The sequence below is a fragment of the Artibeus jamaicensis genome, unplaced genomic scaffold (assembly GCF_021234435.1).
Source record: "Artibeus jamaicensis isolate MK-2021 breed Jamaican fruit bat unplaced genomic scaffold, CSHL_Jam_final contig_1715, whole genome shotgun sequence".
NCBI classification, from domain to species: Eukaryota; Metazoa; Chordata; class Mammalia; order Chiroptera; family Phyllostomidae; genus Artibeus; species Artibeus jamaicensis.
The window spans coordinates 809793-829219 of record NW_026521335.1 but is presented as its reverse complement, the minus strand read 5'-3'; the positions used below and the strand labels follow the sequence as shown (position 1 = coordinate 829219).

At 37.7% G+C, this 19427-nt stretch overlaps 1 protein-coding gene across 2 annotated transcripts; it reads left to right on the top strand.

Annotated features, from left to right (window-relative positions):
• Positions 1-2979: 2979 nt before the first annotated feature.
• On the top strand, positions 2980-19292 carry CTSS (cathepsin S). 2 transcript variants are annotated; one of them, XM_037125792.2, is made up of 8 exons: positions 2980-3088; positions 4023-4149; positions 6586-6708; positions 7906-8055; positions 11576-11800; positions 13161-13326; positions 14329-14431; positions 18862-19292. In XM_037125792.2, exons 1-8 carry the CDS (start codon positions 3063-3065, stop codon positions 18959-18961), a joined length of 1020 nt encoding a protein of 339 aa, XP_036981687.2. In that variant the 5' UTR covers positions 2980-3062; the 3' UTR covers positions 18962-19292. The 2 variants fall into 2 exon arrangements, with proteins under 2 accessions (XP_036981687.2, XP_036981681.2); XM_037125786.2 differs by having other exon boundaries at positions 4020-4149.
• The last annotated feature ends 135 nt before the right edge of the window (positions 19293-19427 follow it).

Here is a 19427-nt window from a genome sequence, read left to right as displayed (position 1 = left end):
TGAGTCCCAGTTTCCTTCCCTTCACTGTTGATTCCCTGTACATTTTCCTTTATTTCACTTTTCATAGCCTGTCCTTCCCCCTTTATTTTGCAACCATACTCAACCATTTCTGTGGTCATCCTGATTACCAGTGTTTTGAATTCTGATAGGTTGGCTCAACATCAGCCTATGACTCAACATCTGATAGGTTAGCTATCTCTTTATCACTTAGTTTTATTTTTTTTCTGGAGCTTTGATCTCTTCTTTCATTTGGGCCAAATTTTTTTGTCTTCACTTGCCTGTTACATTGTAAGGGGCGGAGCCTTATGTATATGCCAGGGCAGGACAACTCACTTCACTGCACCGTGGCACTGTATGTGGGAGGGGTCCAAGAGGGAACAGTGTGGCTTGCTCAGCTCTCTGCTGGCTTTCAGTTACTTCCTCTGCTACTCACAAGCAAATTGGGCCCTTCTGGGGCTGATTCCCAGGTAGGTGGGTTTGTGCACATCCTAGGACCCTATGGGTCTCTCCAATGAACTCAAACTAGAAAGTTTTTGCATCGCAAAGGAAATCAACAACAAAAAAAGACAACTCATAGAATGGGAGAACATATTCACCAATACATCTGATAAAGAGTTAACATGCAAAATTCATAAAGAATAAAACTCAACACCAAAAGATCCCCTCAAACAATCCAATTAAAAAATGGACCTGAATAGACACTTATTCAAAGAGGACATAAAGATGGCCAATAGGCATATGAAAAGATGTTCAGTGTCACTATTCATCAGAGAAATGCAAATTAAAACCACAGTGAGCTATCATCTCACACCTGTCAGAATGGATATCACCAATAAATCAACAAACAACAAGCACTGGTGAGGATGTTGAGAAAGGGGAATCTTTTTGCACTGTTGGTAAGAATGCATGTTGGTACAGCCACTGTGGAAATCAGTATGGAGATACCTTAAAAAATTAAAAATGGATCTGCCTTTTGACTCAGCAATCCTATTTCTGGGAATATGTCTGAAGGAACCCCAAAACACTCATTCAAAAGAACATAAGCCACCCCTATGTTCATTGCAGCATTATTTACAATCACCAAGATATAGAAGCAGCCAAGTGTCCATCAGAAGATGAGTGTATAAAACAACTATAGGACATTTACACAATGGAATACTACTCGGCCATAAAAAAGAAGAAAATTTTACCCTTTGCAATAATATGGATGAACTTGGAGAATATTATGCTATGTGAAATAAGGCAGTCAGAGAAAGATAAATGTTACATGATTCCACTCATATGGAATCTAATGAACTGAAGTAACGAGGAAAACAGGGACAGACTCATAGATGGAGGGCAGGATGACGGTTGGTTGGGGAGGAGTTAGGAGGTAGAAGGATTGAGCAAAAAAGGAAAAGGACTCACAGACATGGACAACAGTGGTGATTGCTGAGGGAGAGGAGTATAAGGGGTATAAATGGCAATGAGGAAAAATACAATAAAGATTAAATCCAAAAATAAATAAATTTGAGAAAGAAGAAACTATGAGAATTAAATGAAATGGGGTGGTGAACACACAATACAGTGTACAGATATGTGTTGTGGAATTGTGCACCTGAAACCTGTATATAATTTTGTTAACTAGTGTCTCCTCAATGAATTCAATAAAAAGGAGAATTAAATAAGACATAAAAATCATAGATCATAAGGTAAAAGCTGAATTTTAAAAAATATTTATTGATTGAATGATTAACTTTAGAGACAGAAGGGAAGGGAGAGGAAGACAGAGAGAAAGAGGAAGAGAAGGAAGGATCAATTTGTTGCTCCACTTACTCATGCACTCATTGGTTGATTCTCCTATGTGCTCTGACTGGGGATTGAAATGGCAACCTTGCTTTACTGAACAATGCTCTGGCCAACTGAGCCACTCAGCCAGGGCTGAATAAATTTTTTTTACATGAACATTTTAAAATTTCATGTAAAGAAAGTAAATATAAGCAAGGGTTAAAGACAGGAGAAAGAGAGAAGATATTTTTAGTGTATAGAACCATCAAAGATTTTTAAAAACGCCTGTAAGTGACTATGATAAAGCAACAATGCAACAGAAAAATGAATAAAAGATATGAATTGCCATTTCACAGAAAATGCAAATGGTCAATAAATGGGTGAAAAGATGCTCAGTCTCATTAGTAATTACATAAGTACAAATTGTAAATAATGATAGTCCATCTTGTCTCTGCCTCCACCCAGGTAATGCCTCCACACAGGTAACCACTCAGCAGTTAAATGTATACAGGTATGTTTTTTAAAAGATTTTATTTATTTATTTCTAGAAAGAGGGGAAGGGAGAGAGAAAGAGTGAGAGAAACATGAATGTGCAAGAGAAACATTGATGTGGGGAGAAACATTATAGACATCCTGTCCAGGACTGAAACCACAGCCCAGGCATGTGCCCTGACTGGGACTCGAACTGGCAACCTTTCACTTTGCAGGACGATGCCCAACCAACTGAAGAACACTGTCAGGGCTAGGTTTTCTTCTTTTTCCATAAATATACTAACATATGTTACTATAAATAAAGATATATTGAATTGATAAATCAAGGAATAGCTGAGTAAGAATTAGACAGTAGGTCATGGATGAGTTATGTTAAAGAGAATAAGGTGGGCTTTTCTAGGAAATTATGGAGAAATCTGGGATTTCAAAAGCTTATTCCTGATTTCCTCATAACTAAATTTTTCCATCTGCAAACTGGTATTTTTAGGTAAAGTGAATTATCAAAATGATGAGTGATCAAATGGTAAAATTGTACTGCTATTTTTTTGCTGTGTAGGTTCTATCCATCTCTTGTTCTGGGGCTCGTTAAAGCTTAGTGCACCTACTTTATCTCCACAACTGTAGAGAGAGGGCAGGAGGCAGCTGATCTAGTAAGATTTTAAATGAAACTGAAATGAAAGTTCACTTCCTCTTCGTGGATACCTCATGTGACAAGTTCCAATTTTCTTCAAGTCAAATTTAGCTGAAGTCTCTTCACTGCCTTTCATACGATTGGAGACAGCCCACCTTCAAGCGTTCTTAGCATGGGAGCAGCTGCTGGTTCCATTATGTACGTACTTTATGGGTTTTTTCCTCCCATTTCGTCTTTAAACCCTTTGTGTTTTTAGCTTGCTTTGCCTGCCAGGTTTTAAATCTTTGGTTTCAGGAAGTAAACTAAAAAAATCATGTCGCTCAGTTTGCCTCTTCTGTTTTTTGACAAAACGTAATTTATTTTTGAAAAGTTAATGTGTGTTTGGACATCTGAGCCTGAGGCTAAAACACAGCTCTCTTTGGCATATAATTTGAAGATTTGCATGTTTATAATTCCAGTCATTTTGAATTAAAAAGAAATGGAAGAGAAAGTAGAATCCAGTTTGAGAAAGAGCTAGTTACTGAATTTCCATTAAAGTCTTTTTGTAAGTGGTGTTTTTAAAAGTAGTTAATTGCTTCCTTTGAAATAGATAATCTGATTGGTGGGAGGAAAAGTTAAAAAAACAAAATGACGCTAGGATGTAAATACATGGAAGTTGTCTTTTAACCACCTCTAAGTGTTATGGATAAATCAGCCAGTTAAGGAGAACTTATGAAGCTAAATGATTTTCCCAAGGTTTGCTTTCCTCTTAAGGAGGAAGGAGGATGTCCCTTGATTAGATTTGTTTGCAAATCCAGGAAAGTCCCTGCTTCGTATAATAATTCCCAACCTTGGATGTAAATTTTGTTTACCAGATATCAGGAAATTTCCGAAAACCACTTTTTAAAGTGCTACTAATATTAGAAGTGGTATTTCAGACATAAATCTGAAGTTATTCCCTGTGTCTATACAGGGTGGGGCAAAAGTAGGTTTCCTACAGAGTACGAGGAACACAGTTTCTTCTTGTATTATTACTTATTAATTATTGTATTATTTTCTATACCAACAACTGTAAACCTACTTTTGTTATGAAAACCATGATCAATATATGCAGCTAACAGCTACTCTTTCTATGTGACCTTCTCCTTAGCAGAATGAAATGGCTGGTTTTGGTGCTCCTGGGGTGCTCCTCCTCAATGGCACAGCTGCACAAAGATCCCACACTGGACCATCACTGGGACCTCTGGAAGAAAACCTATGGCAAACAATACAAGGAAAAGGTAGATGGGATTGCCGTTTGAGTGATTTGCTTTTACTCTAGTACTCAGTGCGTTCTCCCTCTTACATTGCAAGTGGTGTTTTCAATAAATGTTATGCTCAGATTTCTTGCCAGATTCTGTTATTGGTGCTAGAGATACAGTAGGAAACAAAACAAGGTTCCTGTTTTTATGAAGCTTATATCTGAATAAGGGAAACAGGAAATAAGTCACTAATTAAGCAGGTATGTAGTGTGTTAGGTGGTGATAAGCGCAGTAGAAAAAAATAAAGCAAGGCATGGAGAGTAAGAAGGGCCTTGGGTGATGGCTGGGAGATGCTGGGAGTGATCATTCTGTATAATGGTCAGGGAATGCCTCACATATAAAGTAACATTTGAGGAGAGAATTGATAGAAGTCAGGGAGCAAGCAAAATAAACAACTGCAGTGGAGGTCCCAGGCCAAGGGGGAAAGAGTACAGTACATGTTTGGGGACTATCGGGCCCTTATTTCAGTCTCTGGAACATAGAAGTGCTACCATGTGTTGCTTCTTGACTCTCATTTCCCGCTTTGTACTTTGGTTTCTATTTCAAAGCATACTTGTTGGTTGATTTTAAGACCTCAGCCCTAGCGCTCCAAATCATTAAGTCCTATAACTATATATTATTTCTCAATACTATATTTCTGAGTTTGTAGACAAACATTATGTATTTACTTATTTGATGTATTATTTTTCTATAAAAAAGATATTTGGAGTAGAACGTGCACTCTGAGTTGTTTTCTTGGTCATCAACTTCACCCTCGCCCATTCCCCTTTAGACAAGGTCTCTCATTTCAGTGTCAACTGGAGTTAGATGTGCAGGTAGAACCATCCAGTTAAATGAAAGCTATGTCTCTTTTTAATGATTTCACTTCCTAAGGAGGAGTAAAAGTGATTTTCCATTAGTATCCTACCTTAGTTTATTTAATTGATCCTACCTTTATTTATCTCAAAGTTCATTTCTTTTTTCCTTTCTTGTACTTCATTATATTTATCTTTCTTTATTCCATTTTTTACTCTCTAGTGGCTTGGAAGTGTATCTGTACATGTCCACTACTGGGATAACTGTAAGATCTTGCTCCAAGGGAGAGGGGGCTGCATCTAGGCTGCTACCTGGAACCAGGGTCTGGGTCCGGGTTCAGGTTCTAACACTCACAGAAATGAAGCAGAAAACAGTTGATGCTGGCTGTTCATCGGGTTATCACTTACTGGAAACTATACCCTTGGGGGTGGGAATAAGGGTCAGTGATTTTAGGAGGCACCGTGTACATTGTATTCCATGTATTGGTCCAATGTAAATGAACCTCCTGGAGGGCAAGAAAATCAACAATCAAAAAATGTATTCACTCTAGTCCTGGCCAGGTGGCTCAGCTGGCTGGAGCATCATTCCATACCCCAAAAGGCTGTGGGTTAGATTCCAGGGCAGGGCACATACCTGGGTTGTAGGTTTGATCCCCAGTTGGGGAGCCTATGGGAGGCAGCCAATCGATGCTTCTCTCTCTCACATAGATGTCTCTCTTTTCTCTCTCTCAAATCAATAAATATATCCTCGGGTGAGAATTTTCTGAAAAATGAATTCACTCTGGATAAAATTAAAATAATAGAACCCAAAATGATTTTAAGAACTCAATAAAAGGGCCTTAAATTCCAGACTGGAAAGAGTTGGATAGAATCTGCAATCTGGAAGACAGTACTGAAGCATTCACCCACAATGCAGCACATGAAAATAATAATTTTTAAAAACTATAAAAAATACAGGTAAAGGAGATGAAAGAGAGTTTGAGGCTCCAAAATATATCTGATAGAACTTTCTGAAGAGAAGAAGTAGATGGAGTGGTAGAGAAGCAGTGTTTGAAGAGATATTGGTTGAGAATTTTCCAGATATGGGAAAAAAAATAACAACCCTGTGTCCTTCAATCAGAAGTACCCAAGAGAGGAAATGAAGAAAGTCACACCCAGACTCATGCACTGAAGCTGCAAAAATATCAAAGAGAATCACAAAAGTTAAGAAACTTAAAAACAGAAGTACAACAATTAGGCTGACGTCTACAATAATAAATATCAGAAGACAATGGAGAAATACTTTCAAATTACTTAAGAACAATAGCGAGAAATTTATAATCAGTTAAACTATTTTTCAAGAGTGAGGGTAAGAAAAGATATTTTTAAAAGGCCTGGAAAGATTGATTTACTGCCTACAAAGAATATTTTGTAGGCAGTAAAACTTTATAGCAGATTGAGGAAGTTCATTATATGTATCATAAAATAATATTACTCACCAGTTTTATTAAATATATTTATTTGCATCCTCCCAGACAGATCCACATTTGGTAGAATGCTTCATAATTATTTTTATTTTCATTATTGATCACTTATTTGTGCAGGATTCAGTAAAACTATGTTGTTTTTTCTCATATTTTAGAATGAGGAAGGAGTACGGCGCCTCATCTGGGAAAAGAATCTAAAGTATGTGATGCTTCACAACCTGGAGCATTCAATGGGAATGCATTCATATGATCTAGGCATGAACCACCTGGGAGACATGGTAGGTAAACTATAAATAATCCTACTTTTGTGTCTTGTTAAGCATGATTTGTCTCTCCAAAAGCAATTTGAAAGTAAGTGACAAAGGAAAATTATCTTCAAGTGTACAAAGATAGGATAATGTTGAATTTAAAGATAAGAATTTATGCAGATTCCTTTAGTCTTAGTGTAACCACTTTCCTTAACAAATCTCTTCTTCATTTTAAACTCACAGACTTCTTTTGCTTTTAAGGAAGTATTGCCCAAAGACTACTCACTCACAAACTCTTAGAGTAGTTACCATACTTATGTAAGTTTATTTTTTTTAATTTATTTAATTGTTCAAGTACAGTTTTCTGTCTTTTACTCCCATCCCAGCCCACCTCCCCAGTGCTCCGCACCTCCCTCCCATTTCCACCCCCCTTAGTTTTTGTCCATGTGTCCTCTATACTAGTTCCTGTAAACCCTTCCCCTTTTCCGCTGAAATTCCCTCCCCTCTCCCCTCTGGTCACTGTCAGCCTGTTCTCTATGTAAGTTTAAACTGACAATTTAATATGGTCCACCTGCTTCCTTAATTGTGGAATATGGGCATTTAACATCACAAATAATCTCCCATTAATTTTTAGAATCTGTTCTACCCTGCAAAACTTTACCAAAATTAAAAATCACAGGGGCATTTGAAACCTTGCTCCTAGCATGTTGTCAATGTGACTGAAATAAAATCTTATTTAAAAAAAAAGAACCATAGTGCCCCTTGGAAGGGATTTAATTTTCCACTTAAATGTAGGAATCTCCTTTGTCATTCTTCCTAACAAGGAAAATCAGTTCTGTCTGCTTTTTAGACAGCTCTTCTCTAAAATTATCCCATATACCTATGGAAGTTTCTCACTGCATCTCAGCAATTGAGGTTTGAAGAAGAGGAAGGAACTAGAGCTCAGGGTGGTCTATACATTCTACCAGTAAAATTAGGCTATGCTTTGCTCTGAACAAAATTCTATCTCCATATAACTTCTACTTTTTACAGTTTTCTTCTCCTGCCCAATGTCTAACTGAGATACTAATGCAAAGTGTAAGGGTAAAGAAGAAACCCAGATAATTCAGCCTTGTTGGTCACAACCACAACTACTTTTTCTCAGTTGTTAAATATATTTGCAGTTACAGTTATTGAGATATTGAAAAGCAGAATGTAAGTGAAAGGAGATATATACTTGCCTTGTAGACCAGTGAAGAAGTGACATCTTTGATGAGTTCTCTGAGAGTTCCCAGCCAGTGGCAGAGAAATGTCACTTACAAGTCAAACCCTAATCAGAGATTACCTGATTCTGTGGACTGGAGAGAAAAAGGGTGTGTCACTGAAGTGAAATACCAGGTGAGTATTATCATCCCTGACCTCTGTGCCCCAGGTAGAGTTCTCTCTTCCTTAGAGTTCTTCTCTCACTTAGTCTAGGTACATAATTTGACAGTGAATCTCCCTTATGTTATTTTCTAGTTATTTTTGTTATTCTGTCTTCCCAATGAAATTGTAAGCTCCTTTAAGGCAAGCACTACATATCATTACTTTATTTGTATTCCCCACAATGCTTAGAACACCAATGGTTAGAGCCACATTATACAAAAACTGTGAACTAAGCAAACAGGTCAAGACAAACTTTCAGTGCTCATGCTATCAGTCAGCTTCCCTGGACCCTTTGCCAAGCCAATTGCTTGAGAAACAGTACTGTGTATAAGAGAATATCTAAGAGGAAGTTTCTCACTGCATCTCACTTATGAAATTCAGGTTTGAAGAAGAGGAAGGAACTCGAACTCAGGATGGTCTATATATTGTACCACTCAAATTAATTCACGAGTAGGCTTGCATTGTTAGAATAAGAAATACAGGCTTTAAAATTTTGTTCCTATGTTTTTATATTCATTTAGTGTGCTTCCAAAAAAAAACCAGCTACAAAAATCAGTTAGCAATAAATAAGAGTAATAAGAGTAAGGAGATCATATGCATCTCCTTAGAGGGCTGGGTAAGGAAGGATCAGGGTATTCTGAGCAGCTGGCCCAGCACGTGATCAATGAACAACATGAGAAGGAAGCAGTGAATGGTACTGCTAATCTCTTTTCCACCTAGTGATTTTTCTTTCAACCAGTTTTGGGTTTCTTACTGGAGCTTCTCAAGAATAAAAGTTTGGGGAGAGCTGATAAACTACATATTTAGGTGTTGACTATAAAGAATTAAATGGGTTTCTTTCCCTGGGTGCTTGCATTTTAAAAGGTGATTTTGCTTTAGCCAAAAGCAAATTCAGTTTGCTTCCTCTCAGTAGAGAGCAAGGTGGGATGAGAAGAAAATGAGAACAATTATGAAAGGACTCTGGACCCTTTACACCTTTTGAACTAAAGCAGCTTGGGTTTTTCTGGTTGTAAAATAGCTTTTGATTAAAAAGTTCTGAAGCTAGGACTTCCACAAAGATGGAGGCATAGGTGGAAGCACTGTGCCTCCTCCCACAACCAAGTTTAAAAACAACAAAGTTTTAGCAACAAAAATGCAGCCAAAACCACAGAAAATTGAACTTCATGGAAGTCTAACAATAACGAACCCTTCAGCCAAACCGGTAAGAGGGGCAGAGCCAGCAGCAGAGCGGTCGGGCAGGAAAAACCCACAGACCGACCTGAGTGCGTGACCCAGGCACGCCGGCAGCTGTAGGCGGATCCCAGGTGTGGAGAAGTGGGTGGGCTCACTGAGGGTTGACCACAGTCACACATTTGCACGCAGATAAACCAGTGAAGGAGGGAGCGGTGAGATAGACAATGCAGGCCCCAGTGGCAGGAAGCAGCAGAGGGGACCACCATTGTCCCTCTCTGACCCCGCCCCCACCTACAGTGTCACAAACCAGCAACCTGGGTGGCCCCGCCCTGGTGAACAACTAAGGCTCCGCTCCTCATACCTAACAGGCACAAACAGATCAAAACATGGCTCAAGAAGAACTTAGAGCCCCAGAGCCGATAAATCTAAGCAATGAAGAAATAGCCAAACTTTCAGATGCACAGTTCAAAACACTGGTGATCAGGATGCTCACAGAACTGGTTGATTTTAGTCACAAATTAGAGGAGCATATGAAGGCTAAACTAATTGAAATGAAGGGAAATGCACAGGAAACCAGTAGTAATGGAAAGTAAACTGGGACTCAAATCAAAGGAGTGGACCAGAAAGAAGAAAAAAATGACCAAACAAAAAAGAATGTAGAAACAAGAATTCAAAAAAATGAAGAGAGGCTTAGGAACCTCCAAGACATCGTTAAATGTTCCAACATCAGAATTATAGGGGGCCAGAAGGAGAAGAGGAACAGCCAGGAGTGGAAAACTTATTTGAACAAATAATAAAGGAGAATTTCCCCAATCTGGCAAAGGAAATAGACTTCCAGGAAATCCAGGAAGCTCAGAGAGTCCCAAAGAAGTTGGACCCAAGAAGGAACACACCAAGGCACATCATCATTATATTAGCCAAGATTAAAATGAAGGAGAGAATCCTAGAAACAGCAAGAGATAAGGGGACAGTCACCTACAAAGGAGTTCCCATCAGACTGTCAGCTGATTTATCAAAAGAAACCTTACAGGCAAGAAGGGGATGGAAAGAAGTATTCCAAGCCATGAAGGGCAAGGACCTACATCCAAGATTGCTCTATCCAGCAAAGCTTTCATTTAGAATGGAAGGGCAGATAAAGTGCTTCTCAGATAAGGTCAAGTTCAAGGAGTTCATCATCACCAAGCCCTTATTATATGAAATGTTAAAGGGACTTACCTAAGAAAAAGAAGATAAAAAAGATGAACAGTGAAAGGACAGCAAACTCACAGTTATTAACAACCACACCTAAAACAAAAGCAAACTAAGAGGATAGCTAGATCAGGAGCAGAACCATAGAAATGAAGATCACAGGAAGGGTTAGCAACAGGGGAGTGGGAGAAGGAGAAGGGGGAGAAGGTACAGAAAAGAAGTAGCATAAATGGTAGGTAGAAAATAGATAGGGGGAGGGCAAGAATAGTAGGGGAAATATAGAACCTAAAGAACTTGAGACATATGGTCATAAACTAAAGGGGGGAATGGTGGGGGATGAGGTGTGCAGGGTGGAGGGGAATGAAGGGGGGGAATAGAACAACTGTAATGGCATAATCAATAAAATATATATTTTTTTAACAAGTTCTGAAGCTAAAAGAAATTGTAACTTTATATTTTAGATATCATTTGGCAGGAGGAAGCGTACTTTAGGTCAAGGGAATCACCCAAGCTCTTCTCAAAACCATTTTACTGTAGGCATCTACTTCCTTTACTCATGGGTGAGGAGAGCTGGGATTTAGTACATGCTTAACTACTGTTTCTTAATGCACTTGAATATGGCAGTTATGCTCTGAACTCAGCCATTTGCAAATCTTTATCAGGGTTGGAACTTGCCCAGAGGATAAGCAAGTATTTAGTTTTCATTCCCATTGTCTAAGACAGCATTTTCAATCTTTTTCATCTCATGGCACACATAAACTAATTACTAAAATTCTGCAGCACACCAAAAAATATACTGTATTTTTGCCAATCTGACAAAACAATAGGTATAATTTTGATTCATTTATATCAGATAGCTATTAATGTGTTGGCTGTCATCATTTTTTATTTAACAATCTAAGGGGGAAGAGGTCAGTGCCCCTGACTAAATAGTCAGGTATCGCAAGTTTTAAAAATTCTTGCAGCACACTGGTTGAAAATCGCTGGTCTAAGAGCAGAGGAAACTGCAGTGGTGGGAGCTCTCCCAGTAAGTCCTGAAAGGGCTGACGTGTTGGGTATCACCCACTTTGTGTTATGAAGTCATCCTTACTGACTTCCTGCAATTGCCTTTGTGACTTTGTTTCTGTTTTAGGGTTCTTGTGGTTCTTGTTGGGCTTTCAGTGCTGTGGGGGCCCTGGAAGCACAGGTGAAGCTAAAGACAGGAAAGCTGGTTTCTCTGAGTGCACAGAACCTGGTGGATTGCTCAAGTGGAAAATATAGAAATGAGGGCTGCAATGGCGGATTCATGACAGAGGCCTTCCAATACATCATCGACAATGGCATCGAATCAGAAGCTTCCTATCCCTACAAAGCCGTGGTAGGTCACAAATGATCTTATGTCCCTTGACTGACTGTACTAAACTCACCACCAAGACAATAACTTGAGAAACAGTGTCATGTGTGTGAGAAGCCCGTTCAGGAATTCTAAATTCTCAAGCATTCTCTTTCTTATGCAGTAGCCCTCTTAATTTATCGGTGGCACGTTGGGTTTAAACAAGCAAATAGAATTCATGCTTAAAAATAGATTAAAACTTCAGCAAACTTTTCTTAAAACGCTTTCTATCTATCTGCCTGGTATTTAAACTTTTTGTCATATGGTCTCCCTTGCTCTTATTCTCAGATTATCAACCACATCTTTCTTCTACCTACTAAAAAGCTAAGTAATGCTTTCTTCCTCCTCCTTGCAAGTTGATTATATATTTTATTCAATAATGTATTCAATATATTCATTATTGAATATATTCATTATATTGAATATATGATATTCAATATACTGATTGAATATCATATATTCGATATGCTGAATATAATATGTTCAATATAATAATATATTAATTATATTCAATGAATGAATATATTCATTATATTGAATATCATATATTCATTATATAATATAGTCTGATTATCGACTATATTCAATATAATACATTTGATATATTCAATATAATATTCATTATAGAATATATTCGTTATTGAATATATTCATTAATATCAAATATAATATATTGAATATTTCATTAATATCGAATATATTGAATATATAGAATATATTATTTAATAATATATTCAGTAATACACTTTATTCAATACTAAGTAATATATCCATATTACAGAGAATTTAGAAAAGATTTTAAAAATCACTCAAAAACCTCCTACCTTATCCTCTATTATTTTGGTTTATTTCTTTCAAGTTCTTTTCCTATAAAGAACAAACATGAATTGGTAACCCCCCTTCCACATAAAATATACTCTAAGTGTTTTCCATATTACATGGTCTTTATAAACCATCATTCAACTGCAACTCATCTTGCATGCATTATATCACCAAAAAGATTTTAAAGCACTAGTCTAGAGTTTATAATCTTTATGCAATACATCTCTACAACCCACAGAGTTTGAGGGGGCATTATCCTGGCCAACTTATGCATGCATGAAGATGTCCACAATTTATAACAATAGGTAGTCCTGTATTTCCTCTGCTATTAATGAAACATGGAACTGTTAGGCTTTGGAAGATTTGATGTTTCTTTCTTCAAAAACAGGAAGGTGCCTTAAACACTTGAAAAGGCTAAATGAGGAAAGAAAACATATCTGAAATCCAAACTTAGTATACTGGTGATTTATAAAGGAAGTTGAAGTATACTTCTTTATCTGATTTTTACTTTTTTTTTTTGCAGGAAGGAAAATGCCAGTATGACTCAAAATATCGAGCTGCCACATGTTCAAGGTATACTATACTTCCTGAAGGCAGCGAAGATGCCTTGAAAGAAGCTGTGGCCAATAAAGGACCGGTGTCTGTTGCTATAGATGCAAGCCATCCTTCTTTCTTCCTCTACAGAAGTGGTAAAAACTCAGATATAGTATCCTCTTGTTATATGCTGCCCTTGCACTACAAGAAAGAATATTATCCTTCCCCATCCCTCCACCTCTGAGTGTTTTTAGTAGGATAAACAGACTCCTTCATTTCATACATGCTTTTTATACCCAGTTCTAATTAGTAAAGTAATACCCAAATTTACTAACGCCATATTCCAAGTACTATGATGAGTTCTTCTGTGCATTATCTCATTTATTCCCCACAATAACCCCATTTTACAAATGAAAAAATGATGTGTTACACAAATTAACTTACCTAAAATCACACAGCCTGAAAAGAGGTCAGCTGAAATTAGCAAATGAGCTGCATGGCCCCAGGGCCCTGCAGCTAACCACTGCGGCCACTGTGCCCTGCAGGGGCAGCGCAGCTGTGCACAAGAGGGCACCTGCGATTGGGCGGCACGGTATCAGACCAAGTAGACGGCTATAATATTTTTCCTAAACCTCACCTTAAAAGTCATTTAATCTAGTAAAGGAGGAAAATGTATGAAAGAAACAATTTAGGCATATATACAAAGAAATACAGTAGGCTCTGCCTGGCTAGCTCAGTTGGTTAGAGTGCTGTCCTGATACACCAAGGTTGCAGGTTTGATCCCTGGTCAGGACACAGCCAATGAATAAGTGAAATAGCAGGTTGATATCTCCTTCTCTCTTTCTCACCCTTCCCTTCTCTCTACAATCAATTTTTGAAAATACGGTAACTGTATATAAGTTAAAAAATAATTAGAAAAGGGTGGCAGTTTATCAAAGAAAATTTGTGATGAAACTGTGATTAAATTATGACAAACCTGGCAAGAAAACTGACAAGTATAACATGGACAGGAAAGAATTATGAAATCTAAATAGTTAAAAATTGCTAGTTAACCTAGCCTCACATGCAAAACAGTCTAATAAAAAGTAATAGCATTTTCAAACGTCCTTCATTGTCACATACCACTCCCTCTTTTGTCTCCCGTATTTTCTCCCCAGGTGTCTACTATGACTCAGCCTGCACTCTGCATGTGAATCATGGTGTATTAGCGGTCGGCTACGGCAACCTTAATGGGAAAGACTACTGGCTTGTGAAAAACAGGTAATGTATTTGTGCTTTGACGTCTATTTCATTAAAATCAGGAATTAGAAGGAGGCTTAACGAATGCTTTCTTGTGATGATGATGATGATGGTGACACTGACATCTTATAATTTCTTCACTTCCTATTATGCCTTCGGCTCTTTGTTTTCATGATTGATCTTCTACAGTACTTTTCTGATCATTCCTTTTTGATCTCCTTTCTGAATACCTACTCCTCTGATTAGGTTGCAAATATTCGTCTTTCCTCCGGGGCTCCATCCATTGCCCATGACTCTTCTTATTCTACAAAGGTATCACCCTTCCATTCTTAGGATTTTTGCTACATACTATATACTTTCAAACCTCTAGCTCTAGCTCTGACTTCTGCCCTGAACTTCAGACTTATTTATCTGGACATATCTACTTACATGTATCTTAGTTTCTCCAAACTCACTATGTGTGGGGGCAACCTTGCCTACAAAGTTTATCGTCATCATCACCCACCCCCACCCCCACTGTCTGGCACGGATGAAAGTGAAACTACCAAGACATGATCTGCTTGGGGAGGAAAGTCTCTCAAAGGACAAGGGCCAAGAGCCCCTTCCTTAGGGGCTTTTATTAGGTTCGTTTTGTACAAGAATACAGGTAAGGATCAAACAATAGGTAGCATTCAAAGAACTATGAGGGCTTATTCTCAGTCAGGGTCAGATAGCTAAAGAGCCATAAAACTTTGAAGAACAAACTTCTTGCTTGGACCCTTATCATTTAAATGAGAGCATTCTAAACAAAGTAGGTTTCACGGGGTTTTACATATTCTTTCTTAGGCCTGATCACCCCAGATCCTGCTCTATCCGGCAAAGGGCTGCACCGCCTTCCCCATCATAGGTTTTTAGGCTTAAGTGGATTAGAGTCGGGAAGCACTTCTCCCAGATGGAAATGGGGACTCCGGCTGTCAGAATGGGGGGTGGCGAGAGTCCATCACTACCTCTTTGTTGCAGCCCCCTAAGTCCTTCCATGATGGCCTCCTAAGTGATTGTGTCTGGCTCAGGTTGCCCCGCCTCTGAGGGATCTTACCCATCATAGACTAACCGACCAAGCATTGGGGGCAGGGGATGAAGCAGAAACAGCATTGCTGCCAGAGACAAGCTTTGTCTCTTGAGTGGCTCACATTCCGGAGGTCGCTCGCTCATCCTTAGCCATAGGGGGCAGTTACAACTCCTGAAACCAGGCAGAGCGGTTCCCAAGAAGTATGTACCCTCTTCACCATATTATCCTTCCCCAGGACGTCCCATTTCACTAAATGACAACACCACACAACACAGTCACCCAATTAGATGCTATGGATTTGTCTTAGACCCTTCCAAATCCAACCAAGTAACAAGTCAAATTAGTTGTACCTCATATCTGTCCCTCCTGTTCCTTCTCCTTTTCTTCTATTACTGCTCTAGTTCAGACATCTCTTGTCTGGACTATCCTGTAGCCTTCTAATTGGTCTTTAATCTCAAATCTACCCTTCACACTATTTCCAAACCAGTTTGTCTAAAATATGAGTCTGGGCTTATAGCTCTTCCACTTTGTACCATTGCAGTGTAAAATTAATGTTCTCTTAGAGAAAAGACAAGTTGTCTACGCTGTAGTCCCCACCTGCCTCCCCAGCCTCACTCCTGACGCTTGTCGTCTCACACTTATGCTAGTTATACTGAACTATACACAGCTATATAACTTTATCTTTAATATTTTCATGTCTTGGTTCATGTCTTGGTTCCTCAGCCTGGAACATCCTTTCTCCTACTCAGTTTATTTCTCTTTTCCTTCAAAACCAGCTCAGGCATTATCTATACCAGAAAGTTCTCCCTAAAATCCTTAAACTGGATGAAATGTCTTTTTTTTTTCACATGCTCCCAGAATGTTCTGTGTATACTGGAGTACAGTTCTGAAAGCAAGAATTTGTTCTTAGATATTTCTTTAGCTTAAGATTTTTTAAACCACTTGAATTCTTTAAAGGAGGATTAGCAAGCAGTATTTGGTCAACAAGACGCCTTGGATTTTCTATAAAGTGTGGGGCAGTTGACCTTGGTCGATAAAGCTGGGAAAAATAAGTTGTGCAAATATTAAATGGATCTGGGGCTCCAATCTCTCACTGACTGAATTCATACTAGCAGTAATGACAGCCTCAATTCAACTTTCATTACCAGAACTTAGGTCCAAACTCAGTGCACCCAAAATTTTTTTACCTATCTTTAAAACAGTAAATAACTATATAGTAAGAGATAGAGAAATATTAATCACACAAGATTCCGGATGTTGTGGTCTGAATTTCATTCCTCATCCTACCTCACTCACAGGAATGAGGCAGGGATGGACATAGCATAGAAGTTAGAGTGGGCTTTGAAATAAAACAATTCTAGATTGGAACCCTGGCTTTCCAATGAACCATCTGTGTGACTTTGGGCAGGACATTTTACCACTCTCTCCATTTTTCTATTTTGTAAAAAGGAGATTATACCTCACATGATGATGATTAAATAAGATAATATATGTTAAGCTACTTAGCTCAGAGTATGCACTAAATAAATTGTGGCTATTAATGGTGATAATAGCTTAGCCGGAATTTCTTATCATTGTTTTTGCTTATTGAAGCAGACACTAAAAGAGGACTGCGTCTGTTGATAAAAGGGGACAGTGCAGTTTGAATTTTATTCCAGAGGGGAGCGGCAATAATCAAAGGGATTTTAAAAAAGGAGCCTATGATAGAGTTTTAGAAGGAGTGACCAGAGAGAAAAGAGAAAGTCAGGACACACTAGTATCGTAAAGCCGAGAGAGGTGAGGTGAAAGGAGACAACCATTTTAAGTAATACAAGACAGATAAAAATAAAACCTGAAAAGTATCTAGTGAATGGCTCATTAAAAGAATATTTAAGGTCAATTACGGCATAGCTTTTAAAATCTTTTCTTAAAGATTTTATTTCTTTATTTTTGGAGGGAGAAAGAGTAAAACACAATTGCAACCCCGGCATGTGCCCTGACCAGGAACTGAATTGGTGACCTTTCAGTTCCACAGACAATGCACAACCCACTGAGCAACACCAGTCATGACAGAGCACAGCTGTTTTAAATTATGCTACTTATATTCTTGCAACAAACTAGCATTTCTTAGTTCCTTCACTGCATACAAAAACGACCCTCCTTTGAGTCCTGAGCAAAAAATTGCAACGGCTTCCCTTTGCCTCTGAAATTAAATGAGAAATTCCCCAGTCTGCTTTTGGACCCAAACCACCTTTCTATCCTCTTTTCCCACTACTCCCTTGAAGACATCCAATTTCCCTTTCAACCAGATTTCTTGTTGCTCTCCAAATACAAAACCAAAAAGCTTACTCTCAGTTTCACGCTTTTATTTTTATCATAGTTATAGCACTCAATGAATTCTACCTCATAATATAACTAATTATATACTGACAATTAAATCTCAGAACCATAAAGAACTTTAGCAATAATTTCTCTTACAAGAATTGTGTACATTTTTTCTTTCGTCTGTGGCAAAGTAAAAAAAAGTATTGGCAAATCTTTTATAAACCTAAATTTACTTGACTCAAAGAACTATCCTTAAATAGAAATTACGTCCTTTTAAGTTTTGTTTTTGGGGTTAAAATGTCCTTTTGTTTACAACATGATGGTGATATTCAGGAGTATGATTTTTTTATGCCTGTGCTTGCTAATTTAAATGTTGATAATTTTATGTCAATTTGCAATTTTGTTTTTTGAAATTCTCAAAGTCCAGGAAACCAAAAGGTGAGAGAACCACTGATCCCTTTTAACCTTTTTCCAACCCGTGAATTCCCTTTCCAACATCTCTGACAAGTTATGCAAATCTCTGGTTGAACACTTCCAGTGCCAATGAGCTTATCTCCTCATCAGGTAGCATATTCGATTTACTGACAGATATAACTGAGAAAGTTTTATCTCAGCTCCCTTTTTAGGTCAAAAGCTGTTTGAGAGCTGCATTTTTTATTGCTTACTTTGGAATTCCCTGACCTATGCCTTTTCCATAGTAGTTGATCAAAAATATTTCCTAATTGATATTCTCTATAGGAATTTATGTTTGATAGAAAATCATCACCTATGATCCTATTATACAAAAACATTTAGAGGTGGGTCATTGGAAAGGTTAATAATACTTTTTCTCTGCATAAGGGCATATTTACAAAGTAGGGAGATTAATGGTTTGGAGTACATATTATATCATTTTTTTCTTTACATATTAAGTCTATTTATCAATACTGTATAGCACTAAAATCCTGCCAAGCTTCCTTTGAAAATTACCTAAAAACCCTGAGGAAATTATTATATTATTTTGTTCTAATTTTGTTTCACAGGTTTTTATAAAAACAATACGATAAAAATTGATAATGTGGTATTCATTTGTAATTTTGTGTTACTCGTTTTTCTAAAGCTGGGGCCTCAACTTTGGTGATCAAGGATATATCCGGATGGCCAGAAATAGCGGAAATCATTGTGGGATTGCTAGTTATGCCTCTTATCCAGAAATCTAAAGGATCTCTTCGTTCTTCAAGTCAAGAAAGATGAAACACTTTCTTTTCACTTAATTTTATTTGCTGTGTTCAGTAGAAATAAGTGTCATAATCAATGTCTATTTATTGCATTAACAGAATATATAGTTTGACTCTTCTACTTTTTTAACTTTGCAGATCTTGAAAAAAATTGCTAAGTAAAAATTAACAATGCACTGTAGTTATAACTGTATGAGAATTTGTCAACTTAATATAATTTGTCATTGTCTCTTTGTCTTTTTATGTCCCCTGATATGCTTTTGTAACTCGATGGCATATAAGTACTTAATAAATATCTGTATTTTCAACTTTGTATTATTACCACATACCATCCCTTTCTTATTCTTAGGTAATATAACCTATCATGAAAATATAAATTGTGGTATGCTAGTAATGGGCTATGGCAACTTTAATGGAAAAAAACTATTAAGTTAAAAATATGGCTCAG

Coding starts and splice junctions, on each gene's coding strand:
- CTSS (XM_037125786.2), top strand. CDS start 3,063: ATGGGAGCAGCTGCTGGTTCCATTAT. Junction 8,056..11,575: donor TCACTGAAGTGAAATACCAG/GTGAGTATTATC, acceptor TTTCTGTTTTAG/GGTTCTTGTGGTTCTTGTTG. Junction 11,801..13,160: donor CCTATCCCTACAAAGCCGTG/GTAGGTCACAAA, acceptor TTTTTTTTGCAG/GAAGGAAAATGCCAGTATGA.